We start from the raw sequence: 23,082 nt of genomic DNA on the forward strand, positions 1-23,082 counted from the left end.
ATTCACACCGGTGTGACGCCTCGCCTCGTGGGTGAGAAGATTCGATGAGGACTGAAAATACAACATTAAGCCGGCTACGTAGATGATAATGAATTCAAATTCTTGCTAATCTGGTTCGCACCTTTCCTGGGCATGAACCTGATCATGCGGTCGGGAAGGACCCGGGAAGATTGTATTCCACAATCTCACCAGCGCAAGTCCCAATTTTTTGGCCTCTCTCAATATTTAGCGGCCATGACTGGATTTGCGCTTGCAGCTAATGAGCCAGCCAAATCCCGCCCACTGAGCCAAAATTTCAGCAGCTTTGACTAAAAAAAAAAATCAGTCTTTCAAAATAAGAACTGTATACATCATCCTGAAACCAAACACTTGTGTATTTTTAAAAAATTATGTTTGAGATAAAGACCAATCAGTTGGAACAGGGTACAAACTAACTTTAACCTGCTGGATTTTACATAAGCTTGCTGATGCTCCACCTGCTTTACTGTAGCTGATAATGTTGTTAAATTCTATACTTTGCTCCCTGCAACACTTGCAAAATACCACAGACGTTCCTTCATGGCCTGAGCAGGGTAAAAGACTCTACGCCACGATACACTGAAATAATAAAATTTATTTTGGTATCAAACAACATTACAAAGTTGAATCCTCGGTATTCAGCTTCTGAACACTCAAAGGGGAGGCTGTGGGGGAAGGAATCAAACTTTATTTTAGATGTAACTTGCAACTCTGAGGAATTTCGCCGTGTTTCACATTTCTGTACAAGAGGATGTTTCCTATATATTTATTTTAACTTCAAGAAAGACCTTGATTAATACAAGTGTGGTATATAAGTTAGTGTTTAACATTCTTTAAATAACACTTGCCAAAGTAGGTGAAACCTACAGAAAACTTGTCATGTTTAAGAAACAGTGCATGTATAAATGGCTGTAATGGTGACAATGAAACTACAAAAGGTTATTTTAACTGTTCCCCATTTGCACAAAAGTACAGCAAGAAGGAACAAATCTGGCGAGGTGCTGTATAGATTTGACTTTTAAGCTTTTGATTAGAGCCAGGTTAGGCCAAACAAAAAAACTAATTTTGGTTGCTTTAAAATCTGTGCTTAAGAGGTTCTTCATGTGCAACCCATCATTATAGTTGTTACTTTTCACAGGTGTGGCCAATTTCCTGTACACTTGGAGCAACGCTTGGATTCACTATCAGTCTTGTCATCGGACCATTATGGATATATTGGCACAAGAAACATCTCACATACAAATGCAGATGATTTCAGCAGTTGTTGGGAATGCTGTCATATGTTTGGTTAAACCAACTCCATTCTGAACTGTGCAGAACCACATGTGGGTATTTGGCATTTCTCCAAGGCTATATTTTGCAGAATAAAAATGTTTACTGTTCGCGAACTGTTGTGTTCCAGAATAGAGGTTTTTTTTGCCGCATGCCTCAAATGATTTGCTTCCTAAATAAAAACGAGGAAAACAATTGTAGCTTTTGCAAGTGAAACAACCCCTGAGAATCTTAACATTGTACTTTCCAGGGAAATAAATTCCTCCATATGACACCAATTTGCTATTTCTTTTTCCAGTACAAAACTTGTGTGGTTGATGATGAATCTAGATTGCTTTCATCTTTAGCTGCAATGCACACTCATTATATGTAATACAAGCACTATTTTATAGTTGCTGGAGGGTTTTTTCACAGTGGACTGGATCAGCTTTTTTTCCTGTATCCTCACTCTCATGTGATCATACAGCAGTTTATACATCTTGATCCAAGTCTTTTTTTCAAAACATTTTTCTTTGGAGTTAGAATAGCTATTATGGCTTCATCAAAGACAGTCTTCAGTCCTTTCTGTGTTAAAGCTGAGCACTCCACATAGCAATATGCTCCAATCTGTCAAGATGGACAAAAGGGGCAGAGTTATGTTTTGTAAAATCTGTTACGATCGCAGAACAAAATGTGCAGAAATAAAGTCTAAAGTTACTTCATTTGTGAAATTAGAAAAGAAAATACCTAAATGTAAAACCTGGTTCTGTATAATTTAATCAAAACCACTGCATTTTCCCTATCTGCATTTTCGAAAGGTACTGATTTATTCTCCAGTAACTTTTCCCAAGAGGCTATTCTCGGTGAACGCAGAACATTAATTCTTGAACTGTGGATTATGAAGTTTGGCTAGATTGGCAAAGCAAGCAGCCAAAAACTTAACTCCGCAGAGAATTTGCAAGCCAGTTATTTTGATTTTGTGGCAAATACCCCAACAGCTAATCCTGGCTATAGCCAATGCTTTGTGCTAGTCGATAAGCCATTCAGTAAAAGGCTAACGCAGTCATGCCCTCCTTCAGTTGAGTTAGAATCTATATTGGTAAGAAAACCCCAAGAGGAAAGCAAACTGAGCCTAGGAAAGTGGGAGAAGATGAGGAAAAGCAAAAGTGTCAACCGTTCCCCCGTGACTTAAGCCCATAGCTATTGGGTCAAATGAGCACATAATGAAGATTAAAACTGGAAGTGATTCTTGCTTCACTCTGTAGCCAAGGCCAAACCTTGAATTTTCCCTGAAACTTGGTCCATTTGGTTCTGTTACAATTGTACTTGCTCCTTCAGTTACTTGGGCACCTGTTGCTCAGTGGTCTGGATGACTTATTTGCATTAATAAACAGCAGTTTTACATTTGTGAGGCAGACATGGTAGTATAAATAGCCACTGTAATGATAACTAAGCAATGAGGGGAGCTTTTTTCTCGGCCCCCACACCCTCATTAATAAGCCATCCGCCAGGCTTTGAACCTTCTTGTGGTTTTGATGAAAATTGGAGGGTTCATTTTAATCAAATAAAATTCAAATATTGCACAGAGATACAATTATGGTAAAGGCTCGTCCAACATCAAGAAGTAAAACTGCTCTGTATGGAGGGAAAAGCCAGGGCTCTAGACCCAGATAACAATTTGATCTTTCAGAACTGAGCAAGTTTAGGTGTGCTCCACTGATAAGCTTTTACAGTCCAGAAAGAAACGCGCTGTTTAATACCAGATAAGTTAAACACTGTACCCCCTTTGCCAACTTCTCCCCTTGCTCTGTAGTCACAGGCTTTTCCTTCAAGGTATTTAGTCTAGTTAAAGTTCTTGGGTCATCACGAAGGTCAATCTGAAAAACAATCCATACAGAATATGAATTTCGGACAAATTTGAAAGCTTTGCTCCCCCCCCCCCCCCCCCCGCCTCAGATATTTCAAATAACAGAGCTTTTTCCGAGAAACAATATTCTGAAGCTCTCTCTGAAGTGTGCTTGGTGCAATGGTTTCTAATGCTCGGCTTCAATCATGACCCTTGGATGTGAATCCAACATTATCAGAGTTGCATTAAAGTCAATTTTAGTAGCCAGAACACAGAATTAGAAGTACAGGATAATTCTTACTGGGAGCAGCCCATTTAGGTGGCACTGGCATTTTAGCTTAACAAGATTACAGGAGTTCATAGTTTTCATAGAATTTATAGTGCAAAAGGAGGCCATTCGGCCCATCGAGGCTGCACCATCTCCTGGAAAGAACACCCCACCCAAGCCCACACCTCTACCCTATCCCTGACACCCAGAAACCCCACCCAACCTTTCTGTATGCAAAGGGCAATTTAGCACGGCAAATCCACCTAACCTGCACATCTTTGGGCTGTGGGTGGAAACCAGAGCACCCGGAGGAAACCCACGCAGACACGGTGAGAACGTGCAGACTCCGCACAGACAGTGACCCAAGCCGGGAATCGAACCTGGGATCCTAGAGGTATGAAGCAACTGTGCTAATCACTGTGCTACCATGTAGACCAGAGTACCTATCTTCCTGAATTCTTCTCTTTCCCCATCTCACGATTGCGATGAGTTGAAAAAAAGAAAATGATATTGAATTTTAGCTTTGTAGTATTACAATTATTGGTATGCAGCATGATAAAAGTTATTCTATCAGGGGAAAACATTCAGTTCCTGGACACAAATATTTCCCCGTGTGCAACAAAACTAATGGGATGGCATTTGTTCAAAAGTACTATAATCCAGTATATTCATTTTATGGCACATTATCCCACAATGCATTTCTCTACAGTCTATTCAGACATGTTTAGATTAAAGGCTGAACTTTCCATTCCCGCCTCCAGTCAACGGACTTGCCTCTCCAAATTTTCCATTGCCTGTTGCAGGCGGGAATGGAAAATACTGACCATAGAATGGTTGCAGCACAGTAGCAGGCCGTTTGGCCTGTCATATCTGTTCTGGCCCCTTCCTGCTCCCCACAGCCCTTCAAATCTTTCCTTTCACGTACTGATCCAGTTACCTTTTGAAAGTCTCAATTGACCCTGCTCCCACCACACTAGCGCAGTGCACTTCAGATCCTAACCAATCGCTGCACGAATGTTTTTCCTCGTGTCACTGTTGTTTCTTTGAGCAATTACCTTAAATGTGTGCCTTCTGGTTCTCGCTCCTTCCACTGATTGGAACGGTTTTTCAATACCTCTATTAAATCGCCTCTCAACCTCCTGAGGACAACAGTCCTAACTTCTCCAATCTTTCTACAAAACTGAAGTTTCTCGTCCCTGTGACCATTCTCGTGAATCTTTTTTGCATCCTCTCTAATGCATTTACACCCTTCTTAAAGTGTACTGCCTAAAACGGGACAGATTACTATAGTTGAGGTCAAATCAGTGTTTCGTATAGATTTAACTTTCTTTTGTACTTACGCAGTTATTGATAAAACCCAGATGCTTTATTAAACAACTTCTCAACATACCCTGCCACCTTCAATAATTTATGCGCATATCTACCCTCTGATCCTGCATTCCCATTTGAATTGTACCCTTTATATTGTCTTTCTCCGTTCTTCCGACCAAAATAAATTACTTCACACTACTCTGCATTCAGTTTCATTTGTCAGTTGTCCACCCACTCCATGAACCTTTCGAAGTTATACATTTTCCTCCTCATGGTCCACAATACTTCCAAATTTTGTATCATCTGCAAATTTTTAAATTGTGCCCTGTACACCAAGGTCTAGGTCATAAATATATATCAGGAAGGGCATGGGGAACATCATTATAAACCTTTCACTATAAACCATTCAACACTGCTCTTTGTTTCCTGTCACTCAGTCAGTTTGTCTCCAAGTTGCTGCTGTCCTTTTATTCCATGAGCTCTAACTTTGCTCACAAGTCTGTTGTGTGGCACTTATTAAATGCCTTTTGGAAGTCCATGTATATCATGTCACCAGTATTGCCTTCCATCAATCTTCTCTCTTCCTCATCAAAAAACTCAAACAAGTTAGTTGAACACGATTTACCCTTAACAAATCCATGTTGGCTTTCCTTAATTAACCGGCATTTTGCCAAGTGGCTATTAATTTTGCCCTAAATAATCACTTCTAAAAGGTTCCCATCATCAAGGTTAAACTTATTGCCCTATAATTGTTCAGCCTATCTTTGCACCCTTTTAGTAACAAGGATGTAACATTTGAAATTCTCCAGTCCTTTGGTTCCACCCTGTGTTTAAGGTAGACTGAAAACTCCCAGCAATATCCCCTCTCACTTCCTTCAGAATCCTTGGGTGTATCTCATCAAGTTCTGCTGCCTTATCAAATACAGACAGCCTATCCAATATCACTTCCATGTCAATTTCAAACCCTTCCAGTGACTGAACTACCTCCTCTTTCACCATGGCCAGGGTAGCAGCATCCTCCTTAGAAAAGACAAATTGCAAAGTAATTTAATACCTCAGTCCCCTGCTTAAATCCCCTTATTGCTCCCTTATCAGCCCCATTCCTCCTCTTGCCACCGTTTTACTATTTGTATGCTGGCAGAAGACCTTTGTATCCACTTTTATGTTAATTGCTAGTCATTGCTCAGACTCTTTCTTCGCTTTTATTTGTTCTTTCAATTCACCTCTGAATCTTTCTATGAATAGAACTCTGGATCACGGTAGTGCTGCTTTCTGGTCTCTGTCTGAAAGTGGGTGTTATAAGCACAAGATTATCCAGACACTTTTTAGCCTCACAGGTCAGGGACCCCAGTTCAATTCCAATGTCAAGTGACTATGTGGAGTGTCCTCCGGTTTCCTCCCACTGTTCAAAGATGAGCAGGTTGAGTGGATTAGTCATGCTAAGTTGCCCCTTAGGATGGGGGTGGGGTTGCAGGAATGACAGGGGGGGGGGAGAGAGAAAGTGGGTCTAGGTAGGGTGGTCTTTCGAAGAGTCGGTGCAGACTCGATAGGCCGAATGGCCTCCTTCTGCACTGTAGGGGTTCCATGAGATTCTGTAAATGTCCACTCTGCATTTCAAGCATCATGGTTGAAGTGTTGCATTAGACAATCCAACAATTAAGAGTCAATTGAGTAACATCTGTTAATCATAATCATGAGCAAAAAAAGGACAGAAACAATTTCTGATAACGCAGTTGCATCATGTTGGTTTCATTCACACGAATGGAAGATGGTGGCACGGGTTAGCACTAATGCCTCGCAGTGCCAGGGTCCTGGGTTCAATTCCAGCCTTGGACGACTGTATGGAGTTTGTACTTTCTCCCCGTGACCACGTTGGTTCTCTGGTTTCCTCCCACAGACCAAAGATGTGCAGGTTAGGTAGGGTTATGGGAACAGGGCGGGGCAGTGGGCCGAGGTGGTGTGCTCTTTCAGAGGGTCGGTGCAGACTCAATGGGCTGAATGGCCTCCTTTTGCACTGTAGGAATTCTATGGTTTGGTTTTACAGTCACATTACTGGGATTCTGTAGACCCGCCCTACAATTATGGGATGTAGGCATGCATCGCTGGCTGGGCCTGCATTCATTGCCCTTCCCTAACCACCATCCATTTCAAAGGGCATTTGAGAGTCAACCGCATTGTTGTGTGGGCCAGACCAGGAAAGGATGGCAGATTTCCTTTCCTGAAGGACATTAATGAAGGATGTTACATTTGTTTCCCCTTCAGCATAACTCAGGGGAGTTTCATCTATTCTAAGTGGAGGCATGCTTGGCTGTGAGTCAAAAGATTGCGAGTACAGCATCCACTTTAGAAATTGGGAACCAGATTTCATACTCTGGTCCCTACAGCCACATCACTATCGCTGGTTTAGCACAGTGGGTTAAACAGCTGGCTTGTGATGCAGAACAAGACTAGCAACGCGGGTTCAATTGTCATGTGAGAGTACCTTTAAGAAATGGGTGCTTAAGAAATGTCCCTTTAAGAACTAGGTGCTTTATAAGTGATGTCAGTGTGGGTGGAGCTGGGCTGTCTGTCAGCTTTTTACTTTCATTTTAGGCTGTTTGCTGCAGGGTGTGTTTTAGTTTCGTTTTCGGTGTTGGAGCTGAAGCCAGACAAAGCAGGTGTACTGCTGTTCTCTCTGCCATCAAAAGACGCTCTTGATCATTTGGTGTATTCAGAATTATAAATGTTCTCAGTAGTGAATGTAAACCTAATGTGCTTCTGTTAAAAGGTGTTTCTTTTGTCTTTATGTTATTTGTGAAGTTATTAAGGATTACTTAGTGTTTTATTCTTTGCGAGTCGTATTTGAATGAATGGTTGCTAAGATGTTCACTATGTTTTAAAAAGGTTAACTTGAGTTCATAGAATAAACATTGTTTTGCTTTAAAAAATACTTTTCCATTTCTGCTGTACCACACCTGTAGAGTGGGCCGTGTGCTCCCCATACCACAATCTATTAAAAGTTGTGGGTCAGGTGAACTCCATGATACACTTTGGGGTTCTCTAAACGTTGGCTCATAACACAATTCCCGTACCGGCCTCTGCGAACAGGCGCCGGAATGTGGCGACTAGGGGCTTTTAACAGTAACTTCATTGAAGCTTACTTGTGACAATAAGCGATTATTATTAATGAACCTGGTGGGTTTTATACGACAATTGAGAAATGACTTTTAATTCCAGTTTTTTTTTTATTGAATTCAAATTTCACCATGTGCCATGGTGGGTGGGATTTGAACCCAGGTCTTGCTTGGAGTCTCTGGGTTACTAGTCCAGTGACAATAACACTACACCACTGCCTCCCCTGTTTGAGAAACAATAGCTCATTCAAATAGTTCCAAAATAGTTTTGAATGAAACAATAAATGCAAATTTGAGAGAGACGATGTAACCTGCTTTCCCAAATGACACAAGCATGTTCCTATTTATGATGCAAATTAGCTGATTGAAATAAACAATCTGATTCTTGTGGCGATAGTGATGTGGCTGTAGGGACCAGAGTATGAAATATGGTTCCCAATTTCTAAAGTGCATGCTGTACTCGCAATCCTTTGACTCACAACCAAGCATGCCTCCACTTAGAATAGATGAAACTCCCCTGAGTTATGCTGAAGGGGAAACAAATGAAATGCCACATGTAATCTATTAATGCAGTATTTGCCAAAACACAATCAGCACGAAGCATAGCAAAAATTAAAATTCACAATATGAACTCGGAAAAATTGCTTGGTATTTCCCTCCAAACTTCAGTAATAATGTCACAATCATTTATTGTCATGTGAAAATGGTCAAGGACAGAGGGCACGAAGACATCTGGTTCCCCCATGCAAAGACAGACTTCATTGGAAAAAAACCACATCAGACTGAAGATAAAAACATGAGTGCTCGACGCTCTGAAGATGCTAACAAGTGATTTCAAGGTTATAATCTAATCTCATGTTTCAGCAGCATTCTAAACCAAGCATGCAAATGACATGAACCCTTCGGTCAGATGTCTGCCTTGTGATCACTTCCAACTATCCATTACTCTACATTCTAATAGAGATTAAGATCATTTTTAAGAGGCTCAAGTGAGCTATTCAACATAATCTGAAAAATCAAGGGAATAGTTTTTAAACTCCTAAGTATTTTTAAAGTCCTCGTATTTTTGGAAACCGGACACGTGAACAATACCCAGAAAGTCTACAGCCCGTATCTGATGAAAGGAAGGCATTTATGAAACTGGATTAAAATGTTGAGGACTTTACTATATGTAGAGGAGGTTGGTTTGCAGATATAAGCAAAGCACACATGGTTCCAGAATGTTCATCTGGAGAAAGCAGATCTTAAAAAAATTTAAGTTGCTGATACGAAAAGTTCATATCAGAGTTTGGAACTGCCGTAAATGTTCTTGATTTTTCCCCCCAAAACCAAATAGGAGCATTAAAACAAGGCAATAGATAATGCCCAAACATTTAGTGACATGGAATATTAATGACCTCTCATTGACTGTATGGTAATTTCTCAGTTGAGTTTTCAGAACAGACATTCAGCGACTCAAATCAGAGTACATTAATCAGCAAAGCAGATCATAGTGAATGGACGCTACTGAAGCATGCAACAAATTTGCATCAGTAAAGAAAAATTAGAGCTCATTTGAATTTTAAAGTTATGTACCAGCAACGGAAAATTAACCTCTTTATGCATGAACACGTACAATACGCAATTACATTCCAATCTGAAACTGGTTACATTTTATTACATCCTTAAATATATTCCAGTCTTTTAAATAGCAGGATGTTTTCTAATTTGTTGATATTTGAACTTTTGAAGTATTGATTGACAGCTCCCACAGTCAGGCGACGCCAGCTAAGCAATTTTATTCCATTACCATGATCAAGGTTCACCATCTTGCTCTCCTGTCACCATGCTTTATGTTTCATCACATTATTGATCGGCTCATGTTACTGGTTCCCAGATATTTCTTGGGGTTCAATCCACATGGCAAGACGGAGGAGCTGGTGTTGTAAAATTTTCAACGGCAGGATAATAGAATTTAACATGAACTGCTATCAGAATTTTTAGATTTTAAAATGTAATGTGTGCATAAATCCACACATATATTTCCTTTAACTCACCCTCTAATCATGTAAATGTCACAGTGCGATTTTGCATGTTAAAATTCAGTGAACAAATATTTCTCCCAGTAAGATCATACATAGTGCACAGATTGTAACAGAACACCTATTCGTATCGCACCTATTACGATCCCAGATCAGATCCAGACCCAACAGTGGCTAGGATACTGGACTAAGGCCCTAGTATTTTAGTTTATCTTGTAAGACGTGCAGAAAGAACACTTCACTCAGGAGAGATTGCACAAAGAAAATGGGGATTTGGTATTTTTAAAACTAAAACTTTATATTAACGCAATATTGTTAACATCATACTCGAAAATAGCTTACAATTACCCATTAAACGGGGCAGCAGTGCTGCCTCATAGCTCCGAGGACACAGGTTCGATTCCGGCCCTGGGTCACTGTCCGTGTGAAGTTTGCACATTCTCCTTGTGTTTGCGTGGGTCTCACCCCCACAACCCAAAGATGTGCAGGGCAGGTGGATTGGCCATGCTAAATTGCCCCTTAATTGGAAAAAAAAGAATTGGGTACTCAAATTTATTTAAAAAACAATTACCCCAAAGATGTGCAGGGTAGATGGATTGGCCACGCTAAATTGCCCCTTAATTGGGAAAAAAAGAATTGGGTACTCAAATTTATTTTAAAAAACAATTACCCCTTGAACAATACTATGCAATACAGTAAATACAGTACCCTTAATTACTATTTCTATTCCCAATTAAACAACAAGAAAGGAAAAACATACAGCTCCCAATCTATCCTACAAATTACATGCTTTCCCGAACAGATTTGGCTCCTGTTAAAACCTCTGCAGACTCTGGCTGAATATGTACAAAAAAGCTGTTTCAACTGGCTTGTTTTAGCTTCTTCCTTGTCCTTATATAAGTCTGCATGGCTTTAAATACTATTGATCTTTTTTGTTTACTATCCAACGCTGAGAGCAAAAGACTTTACTTGTAGCCTAAAATCTTAGCCAGACCAAAACTCAAAAACTTTCTCAAAATGTCTGAATACCTTAGCTCCACCCAGCTCCTCAAGCTGAAAACAAATTAATTCCCGAGGCTGAAAACACATCAACTCCCCCGAGTCAAACAACCATACATTAACCCAAGCTTTTACGACGGTCAATTTCACCTCTGGCTCCTAAAAGCTTTCTGGTGTTGCAAGATTATTTTAAAAACATGACAACTGCAGTCAGACACACTCCAGCCCACGCTTTTAACCCTTAAACTTCCAAATGTTTATAATTCAATATATCTAAAATTCCACATTCTTCACTCACCTTATGAGGCCACAGAACTGATGCGGCTGTCATAGATAACAACCAATCAGTGCTACAACATGTTGGAAACATAAGATGACAATTTTCTTTAGAATGGAGGAGACTGCAGCTCACTCAAAAAGCTAGGAAGAATTTTAAAAGTATATATTGGGGTGCTTAACATTGAAAATTGCCTTAACCCTTAAGCATCCTTTGGAATTAAACATTTTAAGTCAGTTTTCCCATAAGAGCATGTATCTTATTCTTTTGGAAAATGATGAGAACAAGCAATAAACAAGAAACAATCATTAATTTGTTCTTGGGGGCACAGAAATGCTCTTTGAAAAGTGAATTCATGTGGATGTATAGGCAAAATGAGTTGCCTTTGAGTGTCCAAAGTCCAATTGGTCAAAATCTCAAATGTGTATGCACAAACTGTATTAAGAGGTAGTTAACTATAATGCATAGGTCTAATTGACTAGGTAACGGTTCCCAGTGTATTGTACTCTCAGAATCAGTTTAAACAATTATGGGTTTGTGCCGGGGGGAATGGATAGTGTACACAGGAGGCGAAGGGAAGTAGGGCTGGTCAAGGTGAGGAATCTGTATTTGGAGGAAGGGTTCGCCAGTCTGGAGGAGCTAAGGGAGAGGGTAGAGCTGCCGAGAGGGAGTGAGTTCATGTATCTGCAAGTTAGGGACTTTGCGCGAAAGGTCTGGAGGGGGTTCCCTCGGTTGCTGGGATACACCCTGCTGGAGCGACTGCTGCTTCGGATGTGGAAGGGGAGGGAAGAATTGGGGATATATACAAGTGGCTGGGGGAGCAGGGAGGTGAGCGGATGGTGAAGATCAAACAAAATGAGAAGCGGAGGTCAATTGGGGAGTATGGAGTGAGGCACTGCAAAGGGTAAATGGGACCTCTTGTGCAAGGATGAGTCTGATACAGTTTAAGGTGGTGCACAGGGTGCATATGACTCAGGTGAGAATGAGTGGGTTCTTTCAGAGGGTAGCAGATGAGTGTGAGAGGTGTGGGTGGGGACCAGCGAATCATGCGCACATGCTTTCGGGTTGCGAAAAGTTGGAAAGGTTCTGTGCGGGAGTGTTTGCGGACTTAGCCAAGTTTGTGGAGGAGGGAGTGGACCCGGACCCTTTGATTGTGATATTTGGGGTTTCAGAGAAGCCGGCGCTCATGGAGAGGAGGAAGGCTGATGTCGGGGCCGTCACCTCTCTGATTGCACAGCGACGAATTTTCCCGGAGTGGCAGTCAGCGCCACCATCAGGGGTAGCGGCATGGTTGGGTGAACTGTATGACTTCCTGCGGTTAGGGAAGATAAAGTATGAGTTAAGGGGCTCAGCGGGGGAGTTTGAGAAAAGGTGGGGGATGTTTGTGACCGTGTTTGAGGAGCTGTTCGTCGCAGCGGGATGTGGAGGGTGAAAAAGGGGAAAATTCTGTCCAGATTGTAAAGTTGATTGTTGGGAAGTATGTTTCCCGGGGCGTTTATTTGCTGCAACCTGCTTTGATACATGTTTATAATAAAATACATTTTTTTTTAAAGAATCAGTTTAAACATCAAAACACTACTTTATAGAAAGTTTTATTAATTAATGTATTCAACTCTTCCACTCCCACCCAATAATTTCTCACACATCCCCAAACAAGGGAAAAATCTCAAAAGTAAATGAATCAGAGAATTCTAAAGTGGAAGTAGGAGAGTTGGAATGATAAAACGTGTGAGGAAAAATGAAACAGGATTGTCTTTCTACAAAAAAAAATGTCTTAGGCCCTTCTATGAACATGTGTGATGGATTGAATTTTAATTGTCATTAGTAGATTAACACAGAAATTACCCAAGCAGAAAATGTATCAATGAAACTCCCACAGGCCTTCATTACTAAGACGTGTTAATGTTTATTTTTGATTTGGCCAAATTAGAGACAATATTTTGACATGAAAATATTCACTAGCACCTTCTATGTGAAAAAGATTCCTGTCACCGTGATAAATAGACATCTGTGTTTCTCAACTTGTGGATTGAATCTGCTATTTTCTGACTCAACACAAACACTTCACTTTCCTGTAAATAATTATCACCACCAAGTACTGCAGGTTGTAGTGTTGGGCTGGATTATATGCTAGCTGCACCCCACACAAATTTTGTAAGTAAGCACACAGCGGAGATCAATAGCCCTGTGTCACACAGGATCGGTGCCCAGTGCCGGACGCCCGGGAGGGAGAGGAAGCGTCGATGCTCCCAAAACCCTGGTAAGTCTGCGATCTTGCCAGAGCTGGTTTGGAAGGCCCCGACGTTTGGGGAAGAGAGGGAGGGGGGCGGTTGTGGGAGCATGTAGGGCAAGTCAAAAACGGATGGACAAAGGAGGCAAAATTGTGAGGGGATGAAAAGAGCTTCCGATTAGCACAGGCAGCCAAAAATGAGGCACTACTCCCTTCCATTCACCAGAGGCCTGCAGAGTTACACCTGCCAGGCTACACACTGGGCACAGGCCTCACCCGCCACCCATTAAATCAGATCAGCGGTGGGTGAGGCCCTTAATTGGACGTAATTGCCCATTTAAGGGACTAAATTCCCAGCTGTCACGTGGGCATGGCCCACTAATTTACAGGTCCACCCATCTGTTTTCCCCTAGCAGGTGGCTCATAAAATTCAGCCCATAATTTCTGAATAAAAATGCACTCCACTCTGGCACTTGAAAGTCTCGTTTATTTTGGCATTATGTGATTCACAACATTATTGACAAGTTGTAAAAGTTTGGGAAGGCCTCCAGGAAGGTGTTTTCTCCTTGTGCAACACACAGAGGATTTAAAGTTTAACCACAGTTTTCCATCACAGATACGCATTTGTGACTGACCCCAAGGGACAGGCTTGTGCAAGTGGAAAGGCATATCTACGTGGCCCATGAGGGTAATCCTTCTCCTCAGGCATCCAGGTGCAAGGCAGGATAGACTGCCAAGCTTGCTAGAGGAAGAGTGTGCAGTGAACAAAAGTAGTGGAACAAATGGACATGGTCCCATTCTACATATGGATCGTGGAGGTGGGGCACCAGCAACAACGTGCTGCCAGTGCCAGGAATTAAACAGCCAACGAAAACAAAAGAGGAGAAGAACGAGATACTATCCTGGGCTATGGGTCTACTATCTCAGGAAATCCTATCTCAACATGACCAAGACCCAGTACAGTCAAAGGACATGAGTCTCAAGAGAAATGATTGGAAATATTTGCCATGGGGAACAAGATCTGGTGTCACACTCAACCGATCCCCACACCCTGCTAGTTACACTGAAGGTTACTGTGGCCCTCAATTTCTACATAGCTAGTTCTTTCCAGGGATCTGCTGCAGACCTACATGGCACTTACCAATCAGCTGCCCATTGGTCCATCTCCACCATCACAGATTGCTTGGGTAGAGGATCTTATCAATTTTGCAACAAACGTGGCTTTGCAAATGGAGAGGGTCTTTGCTGACATAACTGACTTCCCACAAGTTCAGAGAGTGGTGGACTGCACGTATGCAGTTATAAGGTGACTAATTTAGCAGCAGAAAATCTTTGTGAACAGGAAATGTTTCCACTTAATCAACATCCAGGTGGTGTGACCACAACAAGGCCTTCCTGCACATATGTTCATGTTTTCAAGGCAACTGCCGTGATTCCTTCATCTTAAAGCATACACAGCTGCCTCAGCTGTTCCAGTACACACCATAGGACCATGGTTGGCTTCCGGGGGTGAAGGGTACCCCTTAAGGATGTGGCTACAGACTCCCATGAGTTAACTCCAGCAAATAAATATCTACACCTAAGATAGCGGCACTGTGCAAGATTCATCTATCAGTTTACGGATTTGTTATATTAATCAACATTGGGTCTTAGTCCCTTAATTTAAAGATAATCTGGAGCATTTATTAAGTGAATTACTAGTATTTTGCACTCAATTCTTCACCAAACTCTTGATTTTGGAAAAATAAAAATGATATGAAGATCACATCAAGTTTAGGTCTTTTTTTTACCTGCAGTAATAATGCTCAAGAGTTCCAGTGTACGAGCTGAACTTGACTTATTTCTACTCTTCCATCCTCTCCCCCAAAATCTCTTTGATCTGACAAAGTTGAATTTTATTTTCCAGGCTGTAGGCCAACTGTAACAAATGCTGTTTTGTGTTTAACTAATGCAAAGTTGCAGCAGGGCAACTCAACAAGGTAAGCTAGTAACGTGGGAAACACAAGCTAAAGTAACCGCCCTTCCAACTACATCTTAACAAACCTTATCCCCTCTTGTGCCAAGTGATTTCAAGTTATCCCAGTCAGCAAACCAGAAACATCTGTTTGGGAAGTCAGAGCTGTTAAGAAAAGGCAATACAATATTGGTGTAACAAACTCAGGGTCTAGGTTGTAAAGATAGAAAACAACCACTGATCTGAGTATAGCAATGTTTTCTATTATTTACTATTTTTAAACTGCAGACACATTGGCAGGACAATTCATTTAAGTTGAAAAATAGACGTACCTGTGTTCCAACTAATAGGAATGGAACATTTGGTGCATATTCTTTAAGTTCAGGCACCCACTCTTCCCTTACGTTCTGAAATGAGGCTGGATTCACAACCGAGAAGCAGATCAGGAAGACATCAGTCATCGGATAAGACAAAGGTCTCAGACGGTCATAATCTTCCTGAGGAAGCCAAGTAAATGTTAAAGAACATCTGAAATATAAACAGGGAGTGCTGGAAATATAGAGCATTTACATATACTTTTAAAACAAAACGTTGGGTTAATGTTTCAGGTACTGCTCCTTCCTAAGAAGGGTCAACATTCAATAGCCCATTCTTCCCCTTTATGATACGCACTGACCTGTGTGCTAAGTGTTTCTAACACTTTCCACTCTCATTATATTCTATCTTGTCTGAAAATAAGAGATTTGGGACATCTTGCAAGATAAGTAAGACAATTACAAACATTGTGAATTCATTCTTCTGGTCAGATCATTTTAGTCAGATCCAATTTTCATAGTGAGAAATGCAGATACGTACACAGAAACTGGTATGAAATATGTGAGTAAGATACCAGTCAAATACATAAAAGAATCGAATTTGCACTAGTACAGACTCACTTCTGTTTCAAAAGCTATCTTTTAGGCCTTACAATATATTAGTTGTTTCTTACACAGGTGAACAGGCACAAACTACCTATTTTGACTGAACAAAAGTTTTAGTGGCACTAGAGTTTGTTTCTGCGCTCTGACAGATGGACACAATACTGGATTGCTGTTTTTAACTGGGACTTTGAGTTGAGTTCCATCACTGAAAGAAAAATCCAACGGCAAGAAGACCCTTACAAAAAAATCATTTCATGCATTGACAATATTCGAAGAATCCAACCTGCTCCGCTGAATGAAGTTACATAACTCCAAGTAGAGAGGGGGGGAAAAATCAAGAGCAGATAGAAAGCCAATACAGATGCACACCCTGTGCCATCAGGGAAGCCAGTGAACTATCTCTAGTTTCATTTTCTGGAGCCAAGAATAGAATTTTTTGGAGTTGTACAAAACAGCCCCTCTTCCCCCACTAGAAATTGCTGGGGTTTTGTGTGTGCTGACTTCAAAACCTCATTTTTAGCATTATTATGCCTTTTTCGTATGGGATTGAGGCTGCTACAATTTAAGTTCACTAAACCATTTTTCACCTGGTGGTTACTGAATTATAACAAAATCAAACTGCCCTTGTGCTGCATAATATAGATCACTGAAGACAGTACAAATATTATGTAATTAGTTTAAAAAAATTAATTTGGCTGGACAAAACCAAAGACCATTGCGATATTTTCTACAGACCTTAAAGGTGTTTTCTCAGTCTGCCCAAACACAACTGTTTAGATATAAAGTGATATTAAAAATATGTACAATAAATACACCTTAACTATCTACAATTCTGTTTAACTGTTAATACACTGCACTAATGCTCTTTAAAATACTTTGTACACGGTCCATTCCCCTTGACAGCCTTAGATATAAAGCTGCAGTAATTCACTTGTATAATTTGCCATTTTCATTTTACGATTACTCAAGTTCTTCCACAAACTGATATTGTCAAAACTACCACTTAATCAAGCTTTGTTCCAGCCAATCAAGAGTTAGCTTAATATCAATTATTTGGACTGGAGAAATGATTGGGCTGAGGAATGGTTTATGTCAAGGGAAAAACCATGGATGTGACATGACAGTTTCTGTTCTTGCATCTAACCAGTGCTGAAGGGGAAAGGGAGGAGGGGGAGAAAGACAAATCAAGTATAAATTTTCCTTAAAGGGCATCTGTTCAATTCATTTACACTACACAATGGTATCCAAGAGCGGAAGCTGCTCGAGCAAAGTGAAGCCCAACTCATAACTTCAAAGTTTTGACAAGCAATTGAAACCATTACAACTGGAATGCACTAAAACATATTTAAATATGTAACATAGATGTCATGTAATTCAAAACATCCAGAACTGCAGTTAATGTTGGGTATTTGCATGGAATTGCTATCAAGGTTTCATACAAAGTTAGGAAAAGTAAAAAAGGTACAGTTAATTAGCATGAAGGCAACATTCAGGATTAAAAGCTTTCTGAGTACAAGCTGTGCAATTCAAAGAAAGATATTTAAAACCCCTCTCAGAGACTTAACTTGGGAACGTGCTGAGAAATAAAACTTTATATTTATTGGGATAAGGCTGCTCTGAAACATAATACAGAAACATTAAGACGTATACAAACATTGTTGAATGCAGTGATTATCAGTTCAATAATCTTTTTTTAGCTTTATGGGGGGAAAACTACGGCAAAATCTATGAATTTAAAATTGTTAGGTTACCAATTGTAAAGTAATTGACCATCTGTTGCTTTCATGCTCGTACTCTTAATCACGGCAGGGTGAGTCAATCAAAACCATCTGCCTGACACAAAAATAGATGGGGAGTATGTGGTTGCATTCCAACAAATATCAAAATGTCAATACATTGATAGCTAGGGGAAAACTTAAGTGATGCAGTGTTCTAAAAGTATTTTACGGAAGAAAATAAGGGTGAACAGGAAGGTCTTTACTTAAACATTTTACTTCTTGGGTTTGAGATCAATAATCTTATTTTTGAAGTTAGTAGGAACAGAAAGTACTCTCGACAGAGTAGAATATTCAATTACAGCTTCTTTGGGAATAGAAACAGGAAGGCACACAGTCATTTCAATTGTTGAGATAGTAACACCAGGGTATGGCTACTAATATATAAAATTATAAAGCACTGTGACAGCTCCCCCCCCCCCCCCCCCCCCCCTCACCCCACACACAACTATATTAGCCAGTCCTATACTATCTGAGACCATGCTTTCTGCAGATGTTAATAGGTCATAATCCAGTTTCAGCAGGAAATGTTCTTTTGAATGAATTCCGGCTGCAACATTTCCAATTTTCTCTATTAGAACTTAGAAAGTTTTTTTTTAAACATCCTGGGTACAATTTCCACTGGTTTACTTGAAATCACATTGGTACAATTAACTTGGATGGATTCAACCAGAGCAGTGCAAAAGATCAGAGAGTTTTAAACACGATTCACTTTCAAAACACTTAGGTTTGTGTGTGTCCCCCACCCTGGCCCCCATCCCAAGTTTTATGCTGATTCAAGATTCAGCTCACCAAATTTGTTGCTTAGGGAAGGCACTTCAAATTGGGCTCCCATTCTTAAGCAAATAGACACGTTTTATAAGTTTTCTGAAAACAACAATATTAATTTACTTAAAAACTCACTTATATACATAAAAACATTAGTTGATGCCAGATAGTTATTGTTTAAAAAAATTCACTGACAATTCTTTTTGAAATCAGCTTTTTGACAATTGGAGGACTGGACACTCTTATCAAAAATGTTCATTTTTTAATAATAAGCCCATTGCAGCTGTCACCTTGGTTCCCACCATCTCGGGTGACCAGATTTTCAAAAGTCAAAACCAGAGCTCCCTCACAACACAAACAAATTTCCCTTTACAGCTCCTCAGATGCAGCAACTTCTCAGTTTACTTAATTTCAAAGTCGATTCCCCTGGGGAAATCACGGTCCCACGGATGTAAACAACTTGAACGAGCACCTCCCGCCTTCCTGTCATCCACTTTCTGCCCAACTCACCCAGTGGTGCTTTCTACACATTCTCCAGAAGCGTAATGTCACATTGCAGGGCAAAGCGACAGACAAATTGTGCTGACTACAGGGCAAAGCAGCAGATTAAGGAGCCTATCCAAACCTAAGTAGAGCTATTCAATTCGCACATGTTCTACTCCTGGAGAGTAAATGGAAACGTTGAAACCATTTTGAGGAAATTGTCGGGACACTGGGAGCTGAATGAAAATCTGGGACTGCCCTGTCAAAATCAGGGCATCTGGTCACCCTATTACAGTCACATTTCTGGCTTGGCTGATCCAATATGATCAGATTGTTTTGATGATTTTCCCCCGTCCCTTAAAAATGTATTATTTTAAAACGCAGGTTGTTTCATTTATGTAAATGAGTTCAATAGAAAATGTGCCTATTTGCCTAAGAATGGGAGCCCAATTTGAAATATCTTCCCTAGCCAGCAAATTACCAAACAGTTTAAAATTCAGAAAAGTTAATCAATTAGATTAAAGGTGGACCCAGTAATTTCTTCTGTAATGATGTTGAGGGAAAAGAAAGTAATAAACAGGACTCTAACAAACAACCTTTAGCTTCTGAGCAGCACACAGCAACTAGCTGTCATAACTAACATTCGTCCACACATCAGCCATAGAGTAGCATTAGTAAAGATCACCTCACAAATTTAAGTGATACACCCTCAAATGAAGTTTGTAACTTTTTTCTAAAAAAAGGTTCCTCATTAATCAGGTACTGCTGATCACCCAAGTAAGTTCTTAACTAAGCATAACATGAAGTGCCTTCAATGTTGACCTTTCCAGCTAAGTAAAATGCAACATTTTAATCTGAACCATCCATGTTTATTCGAATTATCTAGAGTTGTGCCCATTAACAATGGATATAATCAGAAGTTTAAAAGCTACCGCTGATTTCTTGAGCAGTTTAACAACTGAACTTAGCATCGCTTTCTGAGAATTTAATTCCATATCTGTCTGATTGGAATGTTACGATAGCTGATTACCAGATAGCCATTTTTTTTCCCTGTAACACCTTTTATAAGGTAACGTTTATGCAGACTTCTCTGGATTCAAGATGGCTAAATTTTCTTTTGAGTACATTTTTAAAAGCACAAAATTATATTAGTAATTGGGTGATTTTAAAATTAAGTGCAAAAAATGGCAGGATTATCTATATGCAAACAAAATGGGAAAAATTAACAGTACAGTCAAAATGTGCCTGTTCTTCAGCTGAAATTGAACAAAACTAGGGAAAATATCACACATTTGGTTTAACAATATGTATTCTTTAATTATATAAATGTTCACATGGTCAACATTTGACTGAATATTTACATTCCCAGCAATCTATCAGTGTAGCTTTACTCACTTTTAACCCTAGTATGCAATTTTGCATAAATTCTCAAACACAACAGTTTAAATGTTTTCACATAAACTGTACTTTCCTACCCAATCCATTAATATAAATTCAATAGAGGACAAGTTTAACAATACCTATCCTGAAGACAATGTGGCTCACACAAAATAAAATAAATCAAGGTTTCTTTGCTCATATAAACAAGATGCATACAAACCATAAAACATATTTATCAAACCCCAATAGTTTTCTGATTTAGAATGTACTGTTTTCACCACTATCCAACTTTCTTGGCCCATCTTTGACAAACCAGCTTATGCTGCTCCATTTGAAAAGATAGTTACCGTGATTGTTGAAGGGTCTTTTCCCCTCACCTTACAGCTGAAAAAGTACTTGAGCTGCAAATTGCTGAAAGTGCAAATCATTCATGGGGCATTGGTGCATGAATGGAATCCATAGTCTATCTTCTTAACCAATGAAATTTAAGGATAGAGAAAGAAACTGAGCGAAGGATGGAGAATAGGGTAAATTAAATTTGAATTAGAAAGAGAAAGAGGGAGAGCTAGATTAGATTAGGAGCGATTAAAAAAAGACAAAGGAAAAGGGAAAGAAATAAATTAAACAACTAAAAAAAAAACTCTACAAACAATTTGCTAGCTGCAGGGGTGAGCCTCCACAGTTTCAACGATTTCCTTTCTAGGCCTTTAAATTAATTGCAGAAACATCCATCTTGTTCATAAGTGTTCTTATAAAGTAAAAGACCAACCATAACTTTCTGTGCTGAATTCAATTTATATTAATGCCACAAATCCATCAGTTTCTTGAGACTGTTGAGGAGGTGGATGATGACTTTCAGTTTTGCTTGGCAAACTGCGACTCTCAACCCACGGCCTATCTCTTCCTCCCCCCAAATTGCTAGGGGATAGGCGAATGGAGATTAAAAGGCACTGGAAACAGCAAGCACCATGGACTTGCCATTATTTTCCCAGCAACCTTTGGGTCACTGACCATAACATCACAGCTTACATAAAACCCATCCCCAGGGAATTCAGCTCGGAAGAAAGTAAAAAGGCATTTTCACCCAGAGTAAAGACACAAATCATGCCTCACATTCTGTGATGAGACAGCTATTACAGAGACTACTAAACTTCCCCACACTAAAACACATACCCTCCACCACAGCATGCATTAAAAAAAACTTAAAACATGTTCCCCTTTTCTTGAAAGATATTTACCAGAAAAAAACTTCAAAGTCAACTCACCTGTCCTGCAGTATCATAAAGTCCAAGGAGATACTGTTTACCTCCCACGGTGACAGTAACTGTCCAAACAAGAAAATAAATATATATTTTACTAGTCACATGGAAACGCTACAGTAACTGGCAGAATAATATAGCAAATGGTTTTAATTAATAGCGGATGGGACATGCAGCCAAAAGGCAGACGTCTAATTGAGAAAGACTCGAGCCAGACAGTGAAACTTCACGGAAACTTTCCCAAGAGTTCGCGTTCAGCTTTATGAGCTGGGATGAATTTGAAGACAACAAAAATAAAACTTCCCCAAATTAAAAACTATATACAAATAATATGTTTTTTTTTAATTACCCGCATAATGGTCGAACACAGTTGGCACATATTCCTCTGGAAAAGCATCGTTCGCGTAGCTCATCAGCAAACAAGTTTTGCCTACCGCTCCGTCTCCGATCACCACACACTTTAACATACTTCTCGGACCCGTTCCATTGGCCATGGTGCGGGCAGCTTCATTGCCTCGGAATCACCTTTCTGCCAGGATGTGCCAAAGGTGCCATTTTCCACATGTTCAACCCGTCCTGTGCTTCTCAAACAACTGCATTCCACCCTCCACCCCCCACCCAAACTAGCAAACAAAACAAAAAGATGCGGCTTTAAAAACAAATTTTTAAAAACAAGAAAACTGGCAACGACTTTCCCCTCCGACGAATCTGGATGTGTCAAGAGGACAAGCTCTCTGACAACATGCACAAATAGGGAGCTTATTTGCTGCCCGCGCTCAGTTCTGCTGAGTTTGACACATCTGGATTTCCTTCCACAATGCAGCAACCGATCTGAATGTCAGTATTTAAAACTCCATGGCCCGGTTACTTTTTTTTTTCCACCCCCTTTCCGTGCCCCTGGTTCCACTCTGTGTTGTCTTCTCTGCCCCTGCCTTGCCGTCCACTGGCCACACTCCAGCTGCATTGTACAGCAGCCGAACTTAGCCTGGGCAAGGAGGTGGGTGGGGACGCCGGCTGATGGACAGCGCGCTCCGCCACTCGGCAGCGAGAGTCGGCTGCCCCGAGCCAATGCGGAGAGCGCCAGGGCGAGTGCTTCCCATAGCACAAATCCAGAGCATCATTGTATCACTGCTGCAGATATCATGTGACAATAAAGTGACCTCATCTATTCCGAGCAGCGCTGAGATTTAAAACAGAGTAACAGCGACA

General features: G+C 40.4%; 2 protein-coding genes across 7 annotated transcripts in view; one reads left to right on the forward strand and one right to left on the reverse strand.

Moving 5' to 3' along the window:
* Nucleotides 1-1,564, forward strand: part of pigf (phosphatidylinositol glycan anchor biosynthesis, class F) — an 86,657-nt gene extending 85,093 nt beyond the window's left edge. For 3 of the 4 annotated variants that reach the window (XM_038813147.1, XM_038813138.1, XM_038813130.1), the window contains one exon: nucleotides 1,157-1,564. In XM_038813147.1, coding sequence (XP_038669075.1) covers nucleotides 1,157-1,310 — 154 coding nt within the window. In that variant the 3' untranslated portion in view covers nucleotides 1,311-1,564. Of the gene's footprint in view, nucleotides 1-1,140 lie in introns of all 4 variants that reach the window. The other variant, XM_038813158.1, reaches the window with a different exon arrangement.
* Nucleotides 594-22,873, reverse strand: rhoq (ras homolog family member Q). 3 transcript variants are annotated; one of them, XM_038813171.1, is made up of 5 exons: nucleotides 22,223-22,871; nucleotides 21,880-21,938; nucleotides 15,621-15,785; nucleotides 3,030-3,146; nucleotides 594-1,896 (listed from the first exon to the last, which is right to left on the reverse strand). In XM_038813171.1, exons 1-5 carry the CDS (start codon nucleotides 22,365-22,367, stop codon nucleotides 1,741-1,743), a joined length of 642 nt encoding a protein of 213 aa, XP_038669099.1. In that variant the 5' UTR covers nucleotides 22,368-22,871; the 3' UTR covers nucleotides 594-1,740. The 3 variants fall into 3 exon arrangements, with proteins under 3 accessions (XP_038669099.1, XP_038669105.1, XP_038669115.1); XM_038813177.1 differs by having other exon boundaries at nucleotides 3,051-3,146; nucleotides 22,223-22,869; XM_038813187.1 differs by lacking the exon at nucleotides 3,030-3,146 and having other exon boundaries at nucleotides 22,223-22,873.
* Nucleotides 22,874-23,082: the final 209 nt, after the last annotated feature.

Source organism: Scyliorhinus canicula, chromosome 1 (genome assembly GCF_902713615.1).
Source record: "Scyliorhinus canicula chromosome 1, sScyCan1.1, whole genome shotgun sequence".
NCBI classification, from domain to species: Eukaryota; Metazoa; Chordata; class Chondrichthyes; order Carcharhiniformes; family Scyliorhinidae; genus Scyliorhinus; species Scyliorhinus canicula.

Coding starts and splice junctions, on each gene's coding strand:
- rhoq (XM_038813171.1), bottom strand. CDS start 22,367: ATGGCCAATGGAACGGGTCCGAGAAGTATGTTAAAGTGTGTGGTGATC. Junction 21,939..22,222: donor TGTGTTCGACCATTATGCGG/GTAATTAAAAAA, acceptor TTGTTTGGACAG/TTACTGTCACCGTGGGAGGT. Junction 1,897..3,029: donor TACAGTGTTTAACTTATCTG/GTATTAAACAGC, acceptor CCATCTTGACAG/ATTGGAGCATATTGCTATGT.